The 20,691-nt window shown below is 40.6% G+C and overlaps 1 protein-coding gene across 8 annotated transcripts in view; it reads right to left on the bottom strand.

Annotated features, from left to right (window-relative positions):
* SRGAP1 (SLIT-ROBO Rho GTPase activating protein 1) overlaps positions 1-20,691 on the bottom strand; it is a 310,916-nt gene that overhangs the window by 150,194 nt on the left and 140,031 nt on the right. For 7 of the 8 annotated variants that reach the window (XM_086400213.1, XM_086400212.1, XM_086400214.1 and 4 more), the window contains exon 2: positions 8,006-8,201. The exons of the other annotated variant lie outside the window; for it this stretch is intronic. In XM_086400213.1, coding sequence (XP_086256339.1) covers positions 8,006-8,201 — 196 coding nt within the window. The remainder of the gene's footprint in view (positions 1-8,005; positions 8,202-20,691) is intronic. 8 annotated transcript variants of the gene reach the window in all.

Genomic DNA, 20,691 nt, shown 5'->3' on the forward strand with positions numbered 1-20,691 from the left:
GATTAAATAGGTCTTTCAGTCCTTACGTCCCTCAGAGTCAGGATTTAAGAGCGCATCAAGTCACGGACGGAGGAGCCTGGTGGGCTGCAGTCCATGCGGTCGCGAAGAGTCAGACACGACTGAGCGACTTCACTTTCACTTTTCACTTTCATGCACTGGAGAAGGAAATGCCAACCCACTCCAGTGTTCTTGCCTGGAGAATCCCAGGGATGGGGGAGCCTGATGCGCTGCCGTATATGGGGTCGCACAGAGCTGGACTCGACTGAAGCGACTTAGCAGCAGCAGCAAGTCAAAACGCTCTTCAGAAGAAAAGAGGAAGTAGGAATGGGTATAAGGGTAAAAACCCCTGATCTAGGGTCCTAACACTTATAACCACAAGACAAGACTTCCATTCTTCCAGCTGAAGTAATAAGAATTACACCCCAACCCAGAGAACCTTCTTTTCCTTTCAAAGCCATTGGGCATGGGGCAGTGGTTTCATGGCAGAATACTGAATTCTTTGTACTCACATTCTCTACCACCCAGCCCAAAACGTAAATGCTACCTTACATTAACTTACCTATATACTCTTTGTGCTGAAGTAAAGCATACATTCTTTGAGAATGTGGCATACTTTTTTTGTATCCTCATGGCCCTGCCCATGTTCAGCATTAAATACATGTTTTTTCATTCACTGAATAAACATTTTTTATTGTCCTAATATTACGTAATAACAGTATTGACAACAACAATAATAACAAAGATGGCTAAGTTATCATTTACTGAGCATCTACTGAGTACACAGGTTAAGTTCATAGAATATGGATCCACACCATCTCCACTTAAATTCCAAAATCATTACGCACTAGCTAGGAGATCGTGGCCAAGTTATTTAAACTTCTCTGTGCCTCTGTTGCTTCATTTATAAGATGGGTAAAGTAGCAGTACTGATTTTATAAGATTATGAGGATTTTTGAGTTAATATATATATTTTAATATTTACTAGAATGCCTTAGATTCATAGCAAGTGTTATATAAAGCTGGGATCTTCCTGATGGCTCAGATGGTAAAGAATCTGCCTGCAGTGCAGAAGACCTGAGTTTGATCCCTGTGTAGGGAAGATACACTAGAGAAGAGAATGGCTACCCACTCCAGTATTCTTGCCTGGAAAATTCCATGGACAGAGGAGCCTCATGGGCTATAGTCCATGGGGTCGCAAAGAGTCGAACACAACTGAGCAACGAACACTACACTATATAAAGTTAGTGATTTTTATCTAGCAGTTGGTCTAAAACCTACACATATCAACTACTTAATTCTATAATTTAAGGCAGAGATATTTAGATAGATCCCCTCTATCAATGATGGAACTTAAGCTTTAGCAAGGCACAATGATTTGTTCTAGAACAAAACTAGTATCGGAGAAAGTCTTTGAGTCCAGGGAGGCTGATCCAAGCCTTGGTATTTCCACCATGCAGCGGTCAGTTCAGGCCAAGGATTATCCTACAGGACAAGCATCCCAAAACTGAGGCCTAGCTTAAATGACTGGTAAAGTAACAGTGCCAAAGACGTAACATTTTTGTCGTGAGGAGAAGGAATACTGAACGTGTACCCGATGTCAGCTCTCAGTTGCATCAAGGATTTGTCATGTTTCTCATTTGATGGTCACAAAATCTCATTTTACAAGTTAGGAAACCAAGGCTCAGAAATACTGACTCTACTGACCAAGGTCACACAGCAGAGCTAGTATTCAAGCCAGGTCTGTTTGACTCTTAAAGCTTGTCTTTGGTTTTTGTCCCCCAAACATGGTTTGCCCTTTCTGTAGACTTATTATCTTATCTGCAGTCCCATAGTCAATAATAAACTTAAGGAAAATTCCAAGCTACGTACCTTTTTAACAAAACTAGTGAACCAGCCAGGAGAAAGAAAAAGTGGCAGCTGCTGCACTCAGGGATCAGACTAAAGTGCATGCGCCCATGGATGTTTTCAGTTCACAAGTGATTCCCAAGTACAGAACACACAAGGAGACACTCAAAAATATTTACTGTATAAACCAATGGGCTGTCTTCTTATTTGCAATTACTTTTAAAAAGGGAAAGTTTCTATAAATGCAGATCTAGCACTGGCTCCAGTCTCTGTCAAGCACGTGTGACATCTGCTCACCCTGGGAACCATCACCAAAATTTATTTCTATGCCGGACCAACACTACAGGTTAAAGTGCGCCCAAAATAAAAACGAAAAAAGGTATTCTGCAAAAGAACCCCTACTCTCTTTTTTTCCTGCAAAGTTCCTACTTTTTTTTTTTTCTTATGATGAGAAGAGTTAAAAAAGTTTTTTTTATGGACATAGAGTTGATGTGCAATATGTAAGTTACAGGTATACACTTACAATATTATGTAAGTTACAGGTGTACATTAGTGATTCACAATTTTTAAAGGTTATACTCCATTTATCAGATCAGATTAGTCGCTCAGTTGTGTCCAACTCTTTTCGACCCCATGAATTGCAGCACGCCAGTGAAAGGTTGTTGTTGAATCACGTGAATACACCGGGATTCTTGGCCCCCGGAGGAGAAGAATTCAATCCGGGGCCAGAGACGAGGCTTGATCACTCAGAGCTTTTGTGTAATAAAGTTTTATTAAAGTATAAAGGAGATAGAGAAAGCTTCTGACATAGGCATCAGAAGGGGGCAGAAAGAGTACCCCCCTGCTAGTCTTCGGCCTCCCTGTCCATCACCAACTCCTGGAGTTCACTCAGACTCACGTCCATCAAGTCAGTGATGCCATCCAGCCATCTCATCCTCTGTCGTCCCCTTATCCTCCTGCCCCCAATCCCTCCCAGCATTAGAGTCTTTTCCAATGAGTCAACTCTTCGCATGAGGTGGCCAAAGTACTGGAGTTTCAGCTTTAGCATCATTCCTTCCAAAGAAATCCCAGGGCTGATCTCCTTCAGAATGGACTGGTTGGATCTCCTTGCAGTCCAAGGGACTCACAGGAGTCTTCTCCAACACCACAGTTCAGAAGCATCAATTCTTCGGCGCTCAGCCTTCTTCACAGTCCAACTCTCACATCCATACATGACCACAGGAAAAACCATAGCCTTGACTAGACGAACCTTTGTTGGAAAAGTAATGTCTCTGCTTTTGAATATGCTATCTAGGTTGGTCATAACTTTTCTTCCAAGGAGTAAGCGTCTTTTAATTTCATGGCTGCAGTCACCATCTGTAGTGATTTTGGAGCCCAGAAAAATAAAGTCTGACACTGTTTCCCCATCTATTTCCCATGAAGTGATGGGACCGGATGCCATGATCTTCGTTTTCTGAATGTTGAGCTTTAAGCCAACTTTTTCACTCTCCTCTTTCACTTTCATCAAGAGGCTTTTGAGTTCCTCTTCACTTTCTGCCATAAGGGTGGTGTCATCTGAATATCTGAGGTGATTGATATTTCTCCTGGCAATCTTGATTCCAGCTTGTGTTTCTTCCAGTCCAGTGTTTCTCATGATGTACTCTGCATATAAGTTAAATAAACAGGGTGACAATATACAGCCTTGACGAACTCCTTTTCCTATTTGGAACCAGTCTGTTGTTTCATGTCCAGTTCTAACTGTTGCTTCCTGACCTGCATACAAATTTCTCAAGAGGCAGATCAGGTGGTCTGGTATTCCCATCTCTTGAAGAAATTTTCCACAGTTTATTGTGATCCACACAGTCAAAGGCTTTGGCATAGTCAATAAAGCAGAAATATATGCTTTTCTGGAATTCTCTTGCTTTTTCCATGATCCAGCAGATGTTGGCAATTTGATCTCTGGTTCCTCTTCCTTTTCTAAAACCAGCTTGAACATCAGGAAGTTCACCATTCACATATTGCTGAAGCCTGGCTTGGAGAATTTTGAGCATTACTTTACTGGTGTGTGAGATGAGTGCAATTGTGCGGTAGTTTGAGCATTCTTTGGCATTGCCTTTCTTTGGGATTGGAATGAAAACTGACCTTTTCCAGTCCTGTGGCCACTGCTGAGTTTTCCAAATTTGCTGGCATATTGAGTGCAGCACTTCCACAGCATCATCTTTCAGGATTTGGAATAGGTCAACTGGAATTCCATCACCTCTACTAGCTTTGTTCATAGTGATGCTTTCTAAGGCCCACTTGACTTCACATTCCAGGATGTCTGGCTCTAGGTCAGTGATCACACCATTGTGATTATCTGGGTCGTGAAGATCTTTTTTGTACAGTTCTTCTGTGTATTCTTGCCATCTCTTCTTAATATCTTCTGCTTCTGTTAGGTCCATTTATAGTTACTATACTATATTTATACTTATATAAATATAATATATAGTAAATATATATATTTATAGTAACATAAATATATATATTTATAGTAAATATATATATAGTAAGTATAAATATATAGTATAAATATATAAATATAAATATTATATATAGTATAAATATATATATATATTTCAAATGGAAACATTTCATTCTTTTTTTATGACTGAGTAGTGTCCCATTGTGCGTCTATATCACAGCTTCTGTATCCATTCATGGACACTTAGGTTGTTTCCATTCCTTGGCAGTTGTAAATAATTGGGATGCATGTATCTTTTCAAATTAGTGTTTCGTTTTTTTGGGTATATACCCAAGAGAACAATTGCCAAAGAAGACACACAGATGGCCAACAGGCACATGAAAAGATGCTCAACAGCATTCAGTTCAGTTCAGGCGCTCAGTCGTGTCCAACTCTCTGCGACCCCATGAACTGCAGCACGCCAGGCCTCCCTGTCCATCACCAACTCCTGGAGTTCACCCAAACTCATGTCCATCGAGTCGGTGATGCCATCCAGCCATCTCATCCTCTGTCGTCCCCTCCTCCTCCAGCCCCCAATCCCTCCCAGCATCAGTCTTTTCCAATGAGTCAACCCTTTGCATGAGGTGGCCAAAGTACTAGAGTTTCAGCTTTAGCATCATTCCTTCCAAAGAACACCCAGAACTGATTTCCTTTAGAATGGACTGGCTGGATCTCCTTGGGGAAATGCAAATCAAAACCACAATGAGATATATCACCTCACGCTTACCATGATGGCCATCATCAAAAAGAACACAAATAGCAAATATTAGAATGGATGTAGAGAAGAGGGAACCCTCCCACACTGTCAGTGGGAATATAAATTGGTGTAGCCACTGTGAAAAACAGTATGAAGGGTTTTTTGTTTTTGTTTTTTTTTAAGAAACTATCCTACTTTTTATGTAGGAGCCAAGGCCACAGAAAGGTATAAAATAAAACTGCAAAGTCAATGGTGAAGACTGATATGTGCTTTTCTGCAACCTCCTACCATTTGGAGCCCAGGAGCATTTGGCCTTCCTTATTGTCCCGTGTGTGTGTCGGGGTGGTGGGGTGGGTGGAGGCAGGTGTGAGTGATTTTCTTTTTTAGAAAAAATTTTTTTCTTGAGGTATAGCCAATTAACAATGTTGTGACAGTTTCAGGTGAACAGCAAAGGGACTCAGCCATAGAAACACATGTATCCATTCCCCCTCAAACTCCCCTCCCATCCAGACTGCTATATAAAATTGGGCAGAGTTCCCTGTGCTCTACAATAGGTCCTTACTACTGGTTATCCATTTTAAGTATAGCAGTGTGTACACGTCCATCCCAGACTCCCTAACTATCTGTTCGCCTCATCCGTGTGATGTTCTGCTCTACTGTTTCACAGAGACAGCAGTTCTGCTGCCCCTGAATTTGGGCTGGGATGCTGTGCTATAGGATGGTGATGAGCAAGTCCTCACATCCAGCTCCCTACCCTACACAGGCCTCCTCTTCTGTCCCCACGTGGGATACAATCACCACTCAAGTTTTCAGTTCCCTTTTCCTTTCTAGGCCACTGGAAATTTCCCCTACTTTCCTGTGAGTTCAGTTATAGATTTACAATGATGTCTATTATATTTTTGTCAGCATTTCCAGGAGTTTTGTAGCAGAAATATTTCTCATATTATCTAGTTGTTGAAAGACTGGGTTGCCTTTTTAACATCTCCTAAACGATTCTATTTCTACCTGCCATGTGGCTAGTTCATGCCGTCATGGTGAAGGCCTTCTGCCTGGTCTCTCTCCAGACTCTGCCCATGTCCTCCTCCAGCCCACAATCCTGTCTACAGTTTTCATTTCAAGATGCAGGTCTGAGCTGGTCATCCTTCAACTTAAAAGCCTCTACAAAGGCTTCTCAAGCCCCGAGGATAAAGTCCAGACTTCCTGGTATGGTCTACGGGCCTCTGTGATCAGGCACAACACACATGGGGAGCCACAGAGCTCACGACCTCATTACTCACTCCCACTGGATTACCTCCTGCTCTGCAAAGCTGCCCTGCTCCCCTTCCCTCTGGCCCCTTCTGCACGATGTTCCCTTTGCTTGAATGTCCTGCTCTGGGCCCTCACCTGGCTAACAAGTCCTTCAGGGCTTCACTTATGTATTTCTTCCAGGACCTTACCTGGACCTTCCCGACCCCACCTCCACTACAGAATGGATTTCCATCAGGTCTCCCTGGTAGCTTGCACTGACATCTTTCAGACTGCCTATATACTCTATTGGAGTTGCTTGCCTACTTGTCTCCCAGATTTAAATTCTAAAGTAAATCTGAATATCGAAAAACTTGCATGTATTTTGTTTAAACAAATGAAGTACAGCTGAACCCTGAACAACTAGGGTTCGAACTGTGCAGGTCTACTTACACACAGATTTTTTTCAATAAATGTAATAGCTGTATTTTCATTTTACATATCTTTAAATTAACTAGGTACAGGGAATAGTTTCTGTTCAATTAGAGATCACAATATGTAGAACTTGGGTCTGAGCCCTGATTCTATCCACAACTGTTCAGCTTCCTGCCTTTGGGCGAGTCATGTACCAATTCCTTTGTTTTTGAGGCAGAGATAACAGTAAACCGACTTGGACGGCGCAGGGGGTTGGCAACCTAACCCTTGTGGTTGTTCAAGGGTCAACTATCAGTTAATTAAGCTAGATCATAAGCATTTTATCAAAGGCCCTTGTTTTAAGTCAGTCTGTACTGCAACAACCACAAATACTACTGGGGCAGAGTATGGGAGTGCAAATTTAAGCAGCCCTCATTGATTATTTTCATGTAAGATCACTGCAAAAATCCTGAGCTCTCTGCATGAAGAATCAGCTATTTAAAATTTGCCTATCCAAATATCTATCTGCCAGTTTTAGAGTGAAGTTAGGAAAAGAAAAACAAATGTCATACATTAACACATATATGTGGAATCTAGAAAAATGCTGCAGATGAACTTATTCTCAAAGCAGAATTAGAGTCACAGATGTAGAGAACAAACATATGGAGGCCAAGGGGGAAGAGGGTGTGGGATGGATTGGGAGACTGGGATTGGCGTATATACACTAGTGATACTATGTATGAAATAGATTCCAACAAGAACCTACTGTATAGCACAGGGAACTCGACTCAGTGCTCTCTGGTGACCTAAATGGGAAGGACATTCAAAGAAGAGGGGATATATGTATATGGGTGGCCGATTTATTTTACTGTATAGAAGAAACTACCACAATATCGTAAAGCATCTATACTCCAATTAGAAAAAAATTGGCTTGAATCACAAAAACAAACAAAACCAAATATCTACTTGTGTTAGACATCAACTCCTAGTGTATTTATCAGAAAGAGAAACACATCAAGAGAATACTATTAGTTTAATATGTAATACATTTATGCTCATAAATTATAAATGCAGAAGGTTGTTTTTATTTATGGGGATATATCAATCAACAATGTTTCAGACAAAAAATGGAAAATTCTAAAACCAATAAAGGGCTTCCCTTGTGGTTCAGCTGGTAAAGAATCTACCTGCAGTCCAGGAGACATGGGTTCAATCCCTGGGTTGGGAAGATCCCCTGGAGAAGGGAAAGGCTACCCACTCCAGTATTCTGGCCTAGAGAATTCCATGACTGTACAGAAGACAGGATATTCTCTTGGAAAGATGAATTTGAGTCAAGCCTCTCTTACTTGTACTGTTGATGATCCTTAGTGCTTCTTGTTTTAGCCATGAATCTTTCTGCTAACTTTTCTAAGTTCCGAGAATAATCCGTCTCAATTTCGGCTTTTTTCCGGAAGAAATCTTGCAGGTCCTGCAGAAGCTGAACTCTCATCTCTGTCTGCTGCTCCAGGCATTTCTGTTGTTCTACCAGTTGAGCTCGAATTTCTAAGGAGAGAAGAAGAGAACCCATTTGATGATTTCATGAAAATAACTGAAGTGCTCTGGTATGTGCAAGATAAAAATACTGAATCCTATCATACATTTAGCTCTGCACTGGACCTTTACGAGGCTGCTGTGTTCAGGCTGGGTTTTTAAATAAAGATATCTGCTTACGAATCTATGGTTGCCAGGGGGGAAAGATCAGGGGAAGGGATAGGGAGTTTGTGATGGACATGTACACACAGCTATATTTAAAATGGATAACTAATAAGGACCTACTAGAGAGCACATGGAACTCTGCTCAATGTTTTGTGGCAGCCTGAATGGGAGGGGAGTTGGAGGATGGATATACGTATATGATTGGTTGAGTCCCTTTGCCCTTCGCCTTAAAATATCATAACACTGTTGATCGGCTAAGTGCTTAGTCGCTCAGCCATGTCTGATTCTTTGTAACCCTAGGGACTGTAGCCTGCCAGGCTCCTCTGTCCATGGAATTTCCCAGGCAAGAATACTGGAGTGGGCTGTCATGCCCTCCTCCAGGAGATCTTCCCAACACTGGGATTGAACCCAGGACTCCTGCATTGCAGGCGGATTCTTTACAGTCTGAGTCACTGGGGAAGCCCGTTAATCGTCTATATCCCAATACAAAATAAAAAAATTAAAAAAAAAGAGATATCTGCTGACCCTTTAAAAGAATGAGCTAAGCCTCAGGAAAGAATGTAATAAATTAGATTAGAAACATGGATTACATTTGCAACACCACAAACATGCACGGAGTCATGAGGGGGGAAAAAGTAAAGGCTTTCAGATAACAATTTGTAACATATGACATCTTTGGGTAGCTGAGGACACTGTAGTTTTTTAAATAGCGTTTTACCTCAACTATCTTTTTTGAGTTTGAATGGCAGAGAAGTGAGCACCATTTCTTCCAGAATTCTGAACCTTCTCAACTTCTTTGCCAGCTGGCACATACAAACACTGACATCTGGTAATTTTTATTTAGTGCATAAATTTCTAGTTTGTAAAACACATAGCTGTAGGGTTTATAGGAATGCCACGCCTAAAAATAATTTCTTTCTACATCCAAATAATCTACTCATTATGGGGTAATCCCTGGATTCTGCTTTATTATTTTGATCACAAGATCAAGAGTTCTTCAATTGGGCTTTTCACATTTTCCACATTGTCCCAACTAACTAAGCTTTATCACATATATAATCCTGAAAAGAATCCTTTGACAATTTTAACATATTAGGAACACGAACGTTAGTCATGTAGTGATTTAGTAGAAACACAAAAGCAAAAATGTGTCATGCAAAACTATCTGCAAATGACTGTAACAATGAACCATGTGTGTTTTGGAAAAGGAGATACAGTAACTAATAACTACTGACTTGTTTTTGTTCTGAGACTCAGGGCTAACCTCCAAAGACAAGAATATTCACACTGGAAAACTTTATTTCATCTTTCCCAGTGTCAGTGCATATTCCCTAAAAGTAAGGGCTGAATCTAACTCAGTGGATTTAGTAGAAATTGTGTCCAAATAACACCTCCTCAATTGCATCCTACTCTTCAGTAACTGAGCTGACAATACATACCCACATACTTGACCACGTGTAATCAGGGTCATTAACAGCAGGGCAATCCAGTTCTGAATGAGGAGTCAGGAAATTTACTCAACTTCATAATAGCTAATAATAATTGAATACTTGCTGTTCTACACTCTACTGAAGTAGGTACTAATATTATCCTCATTTTGCAAAGAAGAAACTGAGGTTTAATGAGATAACATCCTTCATCTAGAGACTTCAGCTAGAAAGGACCACCCTCAGGAGGTCTAACCCAGGTCTGTCCATCAGATTAATCTTGATAGAATGCTTCTGCCTGCCTTTCATCCATGCAACATGTTTTAAGAGCGTATAGTGTGCCAGGCCAATATCCTGGCAAAGAAGATACAGCAACTATGATCCTGCTGCTGCTAAGTCACTTCAGTCATGTCTGACTCTGTGTGACCCCATAGATGGCAGCCCACCAGGCTTCCCCGTCCCTGGGATTCTCCAGGCAATAACACTGGAGTGGGTTGCCATTTCCTTCTCCAATGCATGAAAGTGAAAAGTAAAAGTGAAGTCGCTCAGTCATGTCCGACCCTCAGTGACCCATGGACTGCAGCCTTCCAGGCTCCTCCATCCATGGGATTTTCCAGGCAAGAGTACTGGAGTGGGGTGCTATCCTGGCAAAAAAGATACAGTAACTATGAAACAAGTTCTCAGCTCTCAATCAGGTCATGTCCCAGCAGCCCGGTTTTGGAGGAGTCCCAGGAGAAGATAGGAAAGCATTTCTCAAGTGTCCTCTCTTGGTTTTTCCACTTGGAGATTGGGGGACTCTGTTACTCATCTCACAGAAGTGTGGTGAACACCAAAATGAAGACAGATTACAGGTTTTTAACTACCACAAACAGCAGCTGAATTTTAGTCAATCAAAGAAAAGTGTTTTTCAATACAGTATTATAATCAGCATGTCTGCTAAACTCTTTCCTCCACAAATACAGACCTAGTTTTATTTCATAAAGAAAAAAAATCAAGGGAGGGGTATTTCTCATTCAAGAATCCTAGCAAGTCTTTTATGATGAAGTAATTTTAGCTCATCTTGCTGTGCTAGCTGAAAAAAAAAAAATCAATCATCTTAAGCTGTCAACTAGTTCTGTTTTGTTTTTTAAAGCTGTCTTGGTGCCAAAAAAGAAATAAAAGTAGGTGAGAGTACGAATCTCACCAGAAGCACACAAAAATTACACGGGCTTCCTTCTTGATCTCATTCTTAGATTTTTCTCTTGTTTGTTTCCTTCAGGGTTTAAAATCAAGAGTAAGGGAATTTTGAGAAGGACGATCCTATTTTAAACAGTTAAAATCCCAACCTCATTTTGCAGGGAGTAACAGTTACTTTACATTATCTGTCATTTTCTGGTCACTATAGTACACTGGCAACATTTTCAATACCAAAAAACTGGAAGGACAGAAACTAGAGAAAAAGTACGTGCCAAAAATTAGAGAAGAAGAACATGACTGATTACTTTTAATTTAGAAAAGTTTGACAAATGAGGAAAAGGTCACAAGGGAAAAAAAATCATGATATAAGTACTAACATAAGAACTCTCCATTTAGGAAGGGAAAACCTTTGGATACCTCATATCACATCAGAGTTGTTAAGCAGCACAATTCAGCAGGTCACCTTCCTGCATATATGCTGTGCCTCTATTAACACGACTTTATCAGATTTGAGCTCACTGAGTACAGCACCATATTTTAAAGATTTTTAAACAAATGAATAAAACAAATGCTGGTCATATTAATCTTAGTTCACTGATTAGAACAGATCAAAGAAGCCTGTGGAGCACTGGGGCCTGAAGTGAAGTATTAGTCGCTCAGTCGAGTCTGACTCTCTGCAACCCCATGGACTTTAGCCTGCCAGGCTCCTCTGTTCGTGGAATTCTCCAGGCAAGAATAGTGGAGTGGGTAGCCATTCCCTTCTCCAGGGCATCTTTCTGACCCAGGGGTCAAACCCTGGGTCTCGTGCATTGCAGGCAGATAGATTCTTTGCAGTCCAAGCTACCAGGGAAGCCCTACACTGTACCAATCCTGTGATGAGAGCACAAGTGGCTATTAGCTTTCTTGAATTAGTACTGACTGGATTTTTCCCCCTCAGGTCCAAGCCTCATGTTAATTTATTATAGTTGACCAAGCTTTTACTGAGCTCCTATTTTGTGTAAGGCAGGGTCCTAGGCTGGACCCTGGAATTACAAAAACGTGTTTAATGCAGCTTCTTTGGGTAGAGAAGGAAATCCTAAAATGAGAGTATCAATATACCGTGCTCAGCGCTCATAATAAAGGAATGGAAAGAGGAGCTGACTCAGATGGTAAAAGAGCCTAGAAGATGTCACAACCTTAAGAATAAGAAGGTTTTAAGACAGACAGCTATAACTACAGAGAATGGGAGAAAATGTTTGCAAATCATATACTTAATAAGAAAGGGCTTTCCTGGTGGCTCAGTTGGTAAAGAATCCACCTGCAATGCAGGAGATCCAAATTTGATCCTTGGGTCAGGAAGACCCCCTGGAGAAGCAAATGGCAATGCCGCTCCAATATTCTTGCCTGGGAAATCCGATGGACAGAGGAGTCTGACAGGCTACAATCCAATGGGTCACAAAGTCACACACCAGTGACTACACCACCACCACCACCAAATAACTAACTTGTATATAGAATATATAGTAACTCTTAGAACTCAATAATAAAAACAGAAATAATCCAATTTAAAAATGGGCACCAGATCTCAATAGACATTACCCAAAAGAGGATATACAAATGGCTAACAGCACACGAAACGGGATTCAAAGTCAATCGCCATCAGGAAGATGCGAATCAAAAGCACGATGAGATATGACTTCACACTCACTAAGATGGCAATCATCAAAGACACCACAAGTGCTGGTGGGGGCTGGAGAAGCTGGAACCCTCACACACTGCTGGTAGAAATGTAAAATTGTACAGCCATTTTGGAACAAATCTGGCAGTTCCTCAATGTTTGACATAGACTGAGCAAATCTCCTCCTACATATATACCCAAGAGAAAACATATTTCCACACAAAAATGTATAGACAAACGGTTGTGGCAGTATGACTCATAACAGCTGAAACGTGGAAATAACCTAAATGTCCTTCAGTGGAACAGAAAAATAAAATGAGGTATGGCTGCAAACTGGGGTGTTATTCATTCATAAACAGGAATGAAGTAAAGATTCATGCTTACACTGAAAATATAAGCTTAGTGAACAAAACTAGTCACAAATGGAAAGTGTGATTACATTAATGTGAAATGTCCAAAAGAGACTACTCCATAGAAACGGAAAGTAGATTAATCGTTGACTAGACAGCTGGAGGTGCTGGAGGAAATGGGAAGTGATGGCTAAGGGGTGCAGGATTTTTTTTTTTGGGGGGGGTGATGAAAATGTTGTAAAAGTGACTGTAGTGACAGTTACAAAACAGTGAATATACTAAAAAGCAATTGTACACTCTAAATGGATATACTGAATGAAATAAGACATAGTTCAATACAGCTGTTACATTAAAAAAGAGACTGCCATATCGCAACTCCATGAAATTATGGTTGAGACATCTCTGAGAACGATAACAGCAGTAACAACAAGATGACTCCTATTTTCACAAGTAGGACTTTTTAGTGGTTTATCAAATTAGACAACATGGGGCAAGCACGTTAAAATGATGTCTTCATAAAACGACTCTTGCTTCAGTATTTTCACTTCATCTCAACTTATCTATGATCCAGAATGGTACAGAAAAGATTAACCTAATACAACACTGAGAGCTTTATCACCATGGCTCCCAGACAGCTGCACAGAACAGTACAAACTCTTTCAGGCAGAAAAAGGCCACCTCAGAGGAGTCTCCAAGCAGCCATTATTTAAATCTAGGGCAGGACCTACTAAATACTAATAATGGCCATTTTAACAGAGCTAAAATTTACTTTTTTTTTTTTAATGACTGTTATTTCATTCCTGTTCTACTAGCACATCACCACAGAATGAATCAACATCAGTAAGCCAATAAGAATAATACACAAAAAGATGATGCTTTCAAACTACTCAGTTTGGGGAAAAAAAAAAAAAGGTTGAAATAGTTCCTCTCTTAGCTATAAAAATCTGCTGACTAACACTTACCAAATAAAATGGAACTGCCTAGGAAAGGAGGAAAGAGAGGCATTTCTTGCTATTGCCCTGATAAAGGGAAGTCCTAACCCTTAAAATAAATTTGTGTGAGACCACAAAGTATGATGCATATTTCATGGAAAGATTGAGGCCAGACTGGGCTGTTTTGCTAATATGTTACTGACTGATTAGGACTAGGACATAAAACTGATAGACTGGGTGTGAAACTTGTGATCATACAGCAAAAAATAAAAACACAGTAACACTTCTAAAGCATCACAAACCATCTCAATTATTTCATAGTGTCCTTTGGTCAGATCTTCCTTATAATGTCAACAAAATACATATCGTGTGTAAATTTATCAGTACATTTATCCAAAGGATATAAGGAACTTCCCCAAATGATAGATGAGAACCCCTGGAATGTCTTGAAAGAGAAGAACCCAATGAGATTCTAACTGGTTCCCTTAATTTTTCACATAGTCACGTGAATATGTATACAACCTAGCAGCTACTGCTTAGCTGAACACTAGGTACAAACTCGTGAAATAATGCTGAAAAGCCTAAAAAAGCTAGAAATTTGGAGCAAAAGATCCATGTGAACTTTATTTTGTGTGTATGTGTGAATAAGCAAAGGCCATTTCCTCACTAGAAATCTGAACCCAAGATTTAAGCTTCTTTTGCACCCTGCACCTTGTGGACTTGTATTGGCGTTACCGTGTCACTTATTACAAGTCACGTGACATGGGCCAAGCTGCTTAACATCTTGAAAAATAGGAGTTCCACCTCACGAGATTGTGGTGAGACTTAGACGATGCAAGCGAAAAGCATGCTGCAATCTGCAAATCACTATGAAACAGATGGAGATGTTATTATTACTGGTATCATCAGGCTTTCATGAGAAAAATATTTATTGACTATTACCGTGTGCCAGATTCCCTTTGACTCATTGGAAAAGACGCTGATGCTGGGAGGGATTGGGGGCAGGAGGAAAAGGGGACGACAGAGGATGAATGGCTGGATGGCATCACTGACTCGATGGACGTTGAGTCTGAGTGAACTCCGGGAGTTGGTGATGGACAGGGAGGCCTAGCGCGCTGCGATTCATGGGGTTGCAAAGAGTCGGACACGACTGAGCGACTGAACTGAACTGAACTGAACTAACAGACTACAAAGGACAAGCCCCATTCTCAGTGAGGAGACAGCCCAGGCCAACAGATGGTGAGAGTGAGTGACCTCCAGGGCTTCGAGTCACCAACGTCAAGGAGCAATGTAAAGTGTGGGGAGGAAGTGTGTGCGCCCCGGCAAACAGGCCAGCACTGAGGAGGTGGTCCTGAGGCTACCTTGGCAGTAGGCTGGCAGACAGAGGGGAAGGGCATCCCAGGCTGAACGAAGCTTACGCACAGGCGTGAAGAGAACCTGGCCAAATACTTCTCTGCGCTACAATCTAACTCTACTTGGTAGCAGGCCTAGTCACAGGCTAGGTCAGAAAGGACCCCACATGGTAGGCTAAGGAGTAAAATTTTATCTTTTAGGCCAGTTTTCCCAACTGGCCTGATGGTAAGAGCCACCAGGCGAGCTTACTAAAAATACCTATCTGATTCTTTTGGTCTGACAGGACCAGGAACAGAGGATATCCAAGTACCCAGGGTGAATCTTATCACTGGGCAACCTTAGGAAACACCAGTGGGGAGGAACTGAACAATTCTGAACAAGGAAGACACATAGTCCGATTTGCATTTCAGAAAATAGCACGCATAAATGAATAAATGAAACAAAGGCTAAATATCTGATAAATATGAAATATTTTTATACTACTGAAATATTTCAGAGAAGGCAATGGCACCCCACTCCAGTACTCTTGCCTGGAAAATCCCATGGATGGAGGAGCCTGGTAGGCTGCAGTCCATGGGGTCGCTAGGAGTCGGACATGACTGAGTGACTTCACGTTCAATTTTCACTTTCATGCATTGGAGGAAGAAATGGCAACCCACTCTAGTACTCTTGCCTGGAAAATCCCAGGGATGGGGGAGCCTGGTGGGCTTCCATCTATGGGGTTGCACAGAGTTGGACACAACTGAAGCGACTTAGCAGCAGCAGCAGCAGCAGCAGCATTGAAATATTTTCAAACTATTTATGACATAGTTTCTTTTCTAAGCTACGTGGGTGTGTGTGTGCGTGTGTGTCCCACTTAGTCGTGTCCCACTCTTTGTGACCCCATGGACTGTGGCCTGCCAGGCTCTTGTGTCCATGGGATTCTCAGGCAAGAATACTGTAGTAGGTTGCCATGCCCTCCTCCAAGGGATCTTCCCAACCCAGAGACTGAATCCGTGTCTCTTACGTCTCCTGCATTGGCAGGTGGGTTCTTTACCATTAGTGCTACCCGGGAAACCCAAAATTCTGTATCACTGCAGCCTGCCAGGCTCCTCTGTCAATGAGATTCTCTAGGCAAGAATACTGGAGTGGGTTGCCATGCCCTCCTCCAGAGGATCTTCCTGACTCAGGGATCGAATAGGGGTCTTCATTTGAATTATGAATTATTGGGCAAAACAAACCACCACCACTGACAAAAACCCTCATAAGAATGAATGGTATCCATATTTTTCTGTGCCTAAGCTTATTATTTTAATTAGTTATGAATCACCCATTTCCGTCATCTGGTGTGGAAGTAATGAGTATTTCCCTGTCATCTGTTATCAGAGAGGAGAAGCTGATTGTCAACCACACTGGAGAAAAAGCTTTAGAGCTGTGCTGTCCAATGCAGCCATGTGTCACACTGAGCACTTGAAACGTAGCTGGTCCAAACTGAGATGTGCAAGTGTAAAATACACAGAGGATTTCAAAATCCTAGTGTGTGTGGAAAAAAAGAACATAAAAGCATCTTATTAATATTTTTATATTAATGCTAGAATTAAGCATTTTAGACATACTCAGTTATAAAGATATTAAAATTAATGTCACCTGTTTTTTTAACGTGACTGTTAAAGAACATTTAAAATTGGAAATGTAGCTCATCTATAGGACAATTCTCTAGTGATGAAGTTTCTGATAAGTGGAATCTGAAAAGTTCTGTAAGTGGAGTCAGAAAAGGTCTTTGAAGAGTTGGCTGACTTGATCGGAAGCTACGATTTATACACAAGGCAAATATGGGCTAGAATACAGAGTATCAGGACACTGGTTCCAGTTACAGAAATACGACCTTGGAATAGTAATCATCTCTGTGGAACTTATATTTCCTCAACTGCAAAATGATCACTGATCATAACTGCTATATTCCCCTCCCAAAGGCAATGGAAGGCTTCAATGAGATGAGATATACAAAGACTTCTTCATCATGTCAAACACTGTAACGGCCAATTATCATATGATGTGGACTGAGAAAAGAAAAAAATTTAGGTTCTAGATTTGATGGTGTCAATTATTCACACTAAAGGACTTTCAGAAAAGACTACAGGCAACTGGAGTCAGTAGTGACAGCTTCAGCGGTTGGCCCCACACTGACTTTAAAGGATATGTAACATATGGAAGGCTCTGGAAACCTGGCAGAATGAAAAGTAGTTCCTTAAATAAATAAACTAAAAATAATAATTCTTGATACCCTGGCCCAGAAGAGTAACATTCTGAAGAAGGAAGCTTAGGGTGGTTGGATCAAATAGACTCTTTCAGGTTACTGCTTCACGAAATACATAACTCCCTAAAGTCTATTTCTGGCATCAGGAAAAGACCCTGATGCTAGGCAAGATTGAAGGCAGGCGGAGAAGGGGATGACAGAGGACGAGACGGTTGGGTGGCATCACTGAGTCAATGGTCATGAGTTTGAGCAAGCTCCAGGAGACGGTGAAGGACAGGGAAGCCTGGCGTGCTGTAGCCCATGGGGCTGCCAAGAGTCGAGCACAACTGGACAACTGACCAAGAACACCAAAGTCTTTTCTACTTCTGACTTGTGAAATCACCAACTACTTAAGCAAAATAAATAGCACAGACATATATGAAATTGGGTTGCTTCCATTCTAAGCTCAAAGCGTGGATTCCTCCTAGTGCGCCAAGAGATAATTTGAATATCTGGGTGGGGGGGGGGGAGGAGAGTTATAATGAATCCTTTAGAAACAAAATAAGAAAGTGTCCTCTCAGCGCAGTTAATCCTCACTCCATGGATATGAAAGTAAAGTCAGTATCACAACATTTCCTACACTTACAGACTGTGTTTATTTTTCTAAGTTCTCATAATAATATCTTCATTTGAAATGACATTTACCTCAGTATTATCAGGACTTCCCTGGTGGCTCAGATGGTAAAGCGTCTGTCTACAATGTGGGAGACCTGGGTTTGATCCCTGGGTGAGGGAGATCCCCTGGAGAAGGAAATGGCAATCCACTCCAGTACTATTGCCTGGAAAATCCCATGGACAGAGGAGCCTGGTAGGCTACAGTCCACGGGGTCGCAAAGAGTCGGACACGACTGAGCGAAGGCAATCAATCTAATCAGTATTATCTCAGAATAAGCTCACTACAAAAGTTTTCATAACTTTTGACAGCCAAATATTATATTCTGGCCCAGATAACATTTTAATGTAAAGTATAGAAACCAAATTTGCACTTATTTTTTTTTTTTTCAGATGAGAGCTAGCCAGGATGAAAGCCAATAAATTCAGGTGGTCAATTATTGCAGTTTAACTACATTGTTGGAAAGGCCAGTTTAAGGAAGTACAGATCTGAATGATTCAATTTAGTGCTTTTATTTAGAATGCGCAAGAGGCAGAACTTCATTAACTTCCCCATAATTAAGCAAGGACATTTAAAACCATATTAGTAGATTGATTTTTATTACCAGAAAAAGACAGTGTATGGAAATCACTGATCTGTAGAGTCCAGAGATTTACATTTTGGAATGGCTGTGTCACTGACAAAAGTTCAAGGCATTCTTTAAACGGTGACTTTCTTTGCTGAAATAATTCAACATGAAGTCTCATGGCATAAACATGTTCCACATATGTTTTTCTCTAACTAAGTTTGAAGAATGAAAAACTTTTAACTAGTTTAAATCTTTTGTACAGAATTAATCGCAAATTGAGTCTTTTTAAAATTAAGGTTATTTCCCAAACAGTAATTACAATTTTAAAGCATCTACTAGAACACACTTTAACTTCCCAAGCAATTTACCATTTACATTGAACACGAGACTATTTATTGAATTCTTACTATGTTCCAGATCCTGTGATAAGTACTTGATGTAGTTTAGCTCATTTAATTCTCACAGCAATCCCATTATGTAATGCTTCCATTCCATACATGAAGAAATCAAAGCAAGAGATTAAGTACTTTGTCCAAAGTCATACAATGAATAAGTACTAGAGCTTAGATTCCCATTCAGGCTTGTCTAACTCCAAAGTTCATGATGCAAATTTATAACATTCCACAGTTACACACAATGTGCAATTATACAAAGCAAGTCCAAGTGATCCAGGCCAAGCCTTAGTGATAATTTATAGAATGTATACAGATGCTGTATATAACTATTAATGCATCAAATAAAAGTTTAAGTGCAAAGTGTCTACAGCATCATTTAGAAAAGCAACAAAAATTTCATGTCTATCATTGATATTTAAAAACCTAATATTTTACAAAAACTAGCTCAGCAGCCAACGCTAATTCTCTAGTACTTCTAAATGTCCTGGTTTTATGGGAAACTATGTATTTAAGTCAATTACTTTTGTTTTAAATCATTATTGTTACTGCTATTATGTTCCAATTACTGTAGAGTTTTGAACTATACAGATTATTAATCTGATTACCAATATCATGTCTCTAAATTTCCATACAGCACATAATAGATTCTCAATAACTATCTCTGATGAATGTTTGCTTCTGTAAAGATAGTTAGTTTCTAAAATGCTTCATTCTGCACATTTGGATGTAGGACTCAAATTCTGCTAATTCATGAAATGGGTTTCCTGTCTCCTCTCTCTGCAACCCTCCACCCAAGCCACGGTACCTCTTCATTCTTTGCTCCACGTGGCCCTGCTGGTATCCAGCCCTACAAGGTTTCCTCCATAAACAATGCTCTACTCAGTCAACAGTAGAAAAAACTCCAGTTAAATCTACTGAAAATCACGTTTTAAACATCTCTCGATTAAAGAGATCTTTTATGTGTCTATTTCCACTGTAAGAGAACACCTTCATCTAGGAAAATAACAAAGGAAACACTAATCATTTCATTTAAGTTTCCTTAGACTTCTATTAGAGACTTTGATGGGATTGCTATCGGCAACTTCATAGTCAATAACCTCTGGCTCCAAGTGAACCACCTGAACTCTGATTCAGGAGCTGACACAAGGAAACCAGAAAGTAGCCTGGTTACTTGGGCTTCCTTAACATTCATTTCACAGCTGGAGGTCACAATTCTGGATTACAGAATAAATATCTTTCAACCCTAGCCTACAAAATTCTTAAAAGAGATGGCATTAAAAAAAATCTTATCGCTATATGTATATATACACACACTCCTGACACCCGACACTTGGGCTTCCCAAGTGGCTCAGTGGTAAAGAATCCACCTGCCAATGCAGTAGATGTGGGTTCAATCCCTGGGTAGGGGAGATCTCCTGGAGGAGGACATGGCAACCCACACTAGTATTCTTGCCTGGAAAAATCCCACGGACAGAGGAGCCTGATGGGTTATACATAGTCCATGGGGTTGCAAAGAGTTGGATATGACTTACTGACTGAGCACACACAGCATATATTTTATATATGTGCGTATCTTTTAAGGTTTTTCAGG

Source organism: Bos grunniens, chromosome 5 (genome assembly GCF_055505025.1).
Source record: "Bos grunniens cultivar Pamir isolate PY7600 chromosome 5, Bosgru_T2T1.0, whole genome shotgun sequence".
Taxonomy (NCBI): domain Eukaryota; kingdom Metazoa; phylum Chordata; class Mammalia; order Artiodactyla; family Bovidae; genus Bos; species Bos grunniens.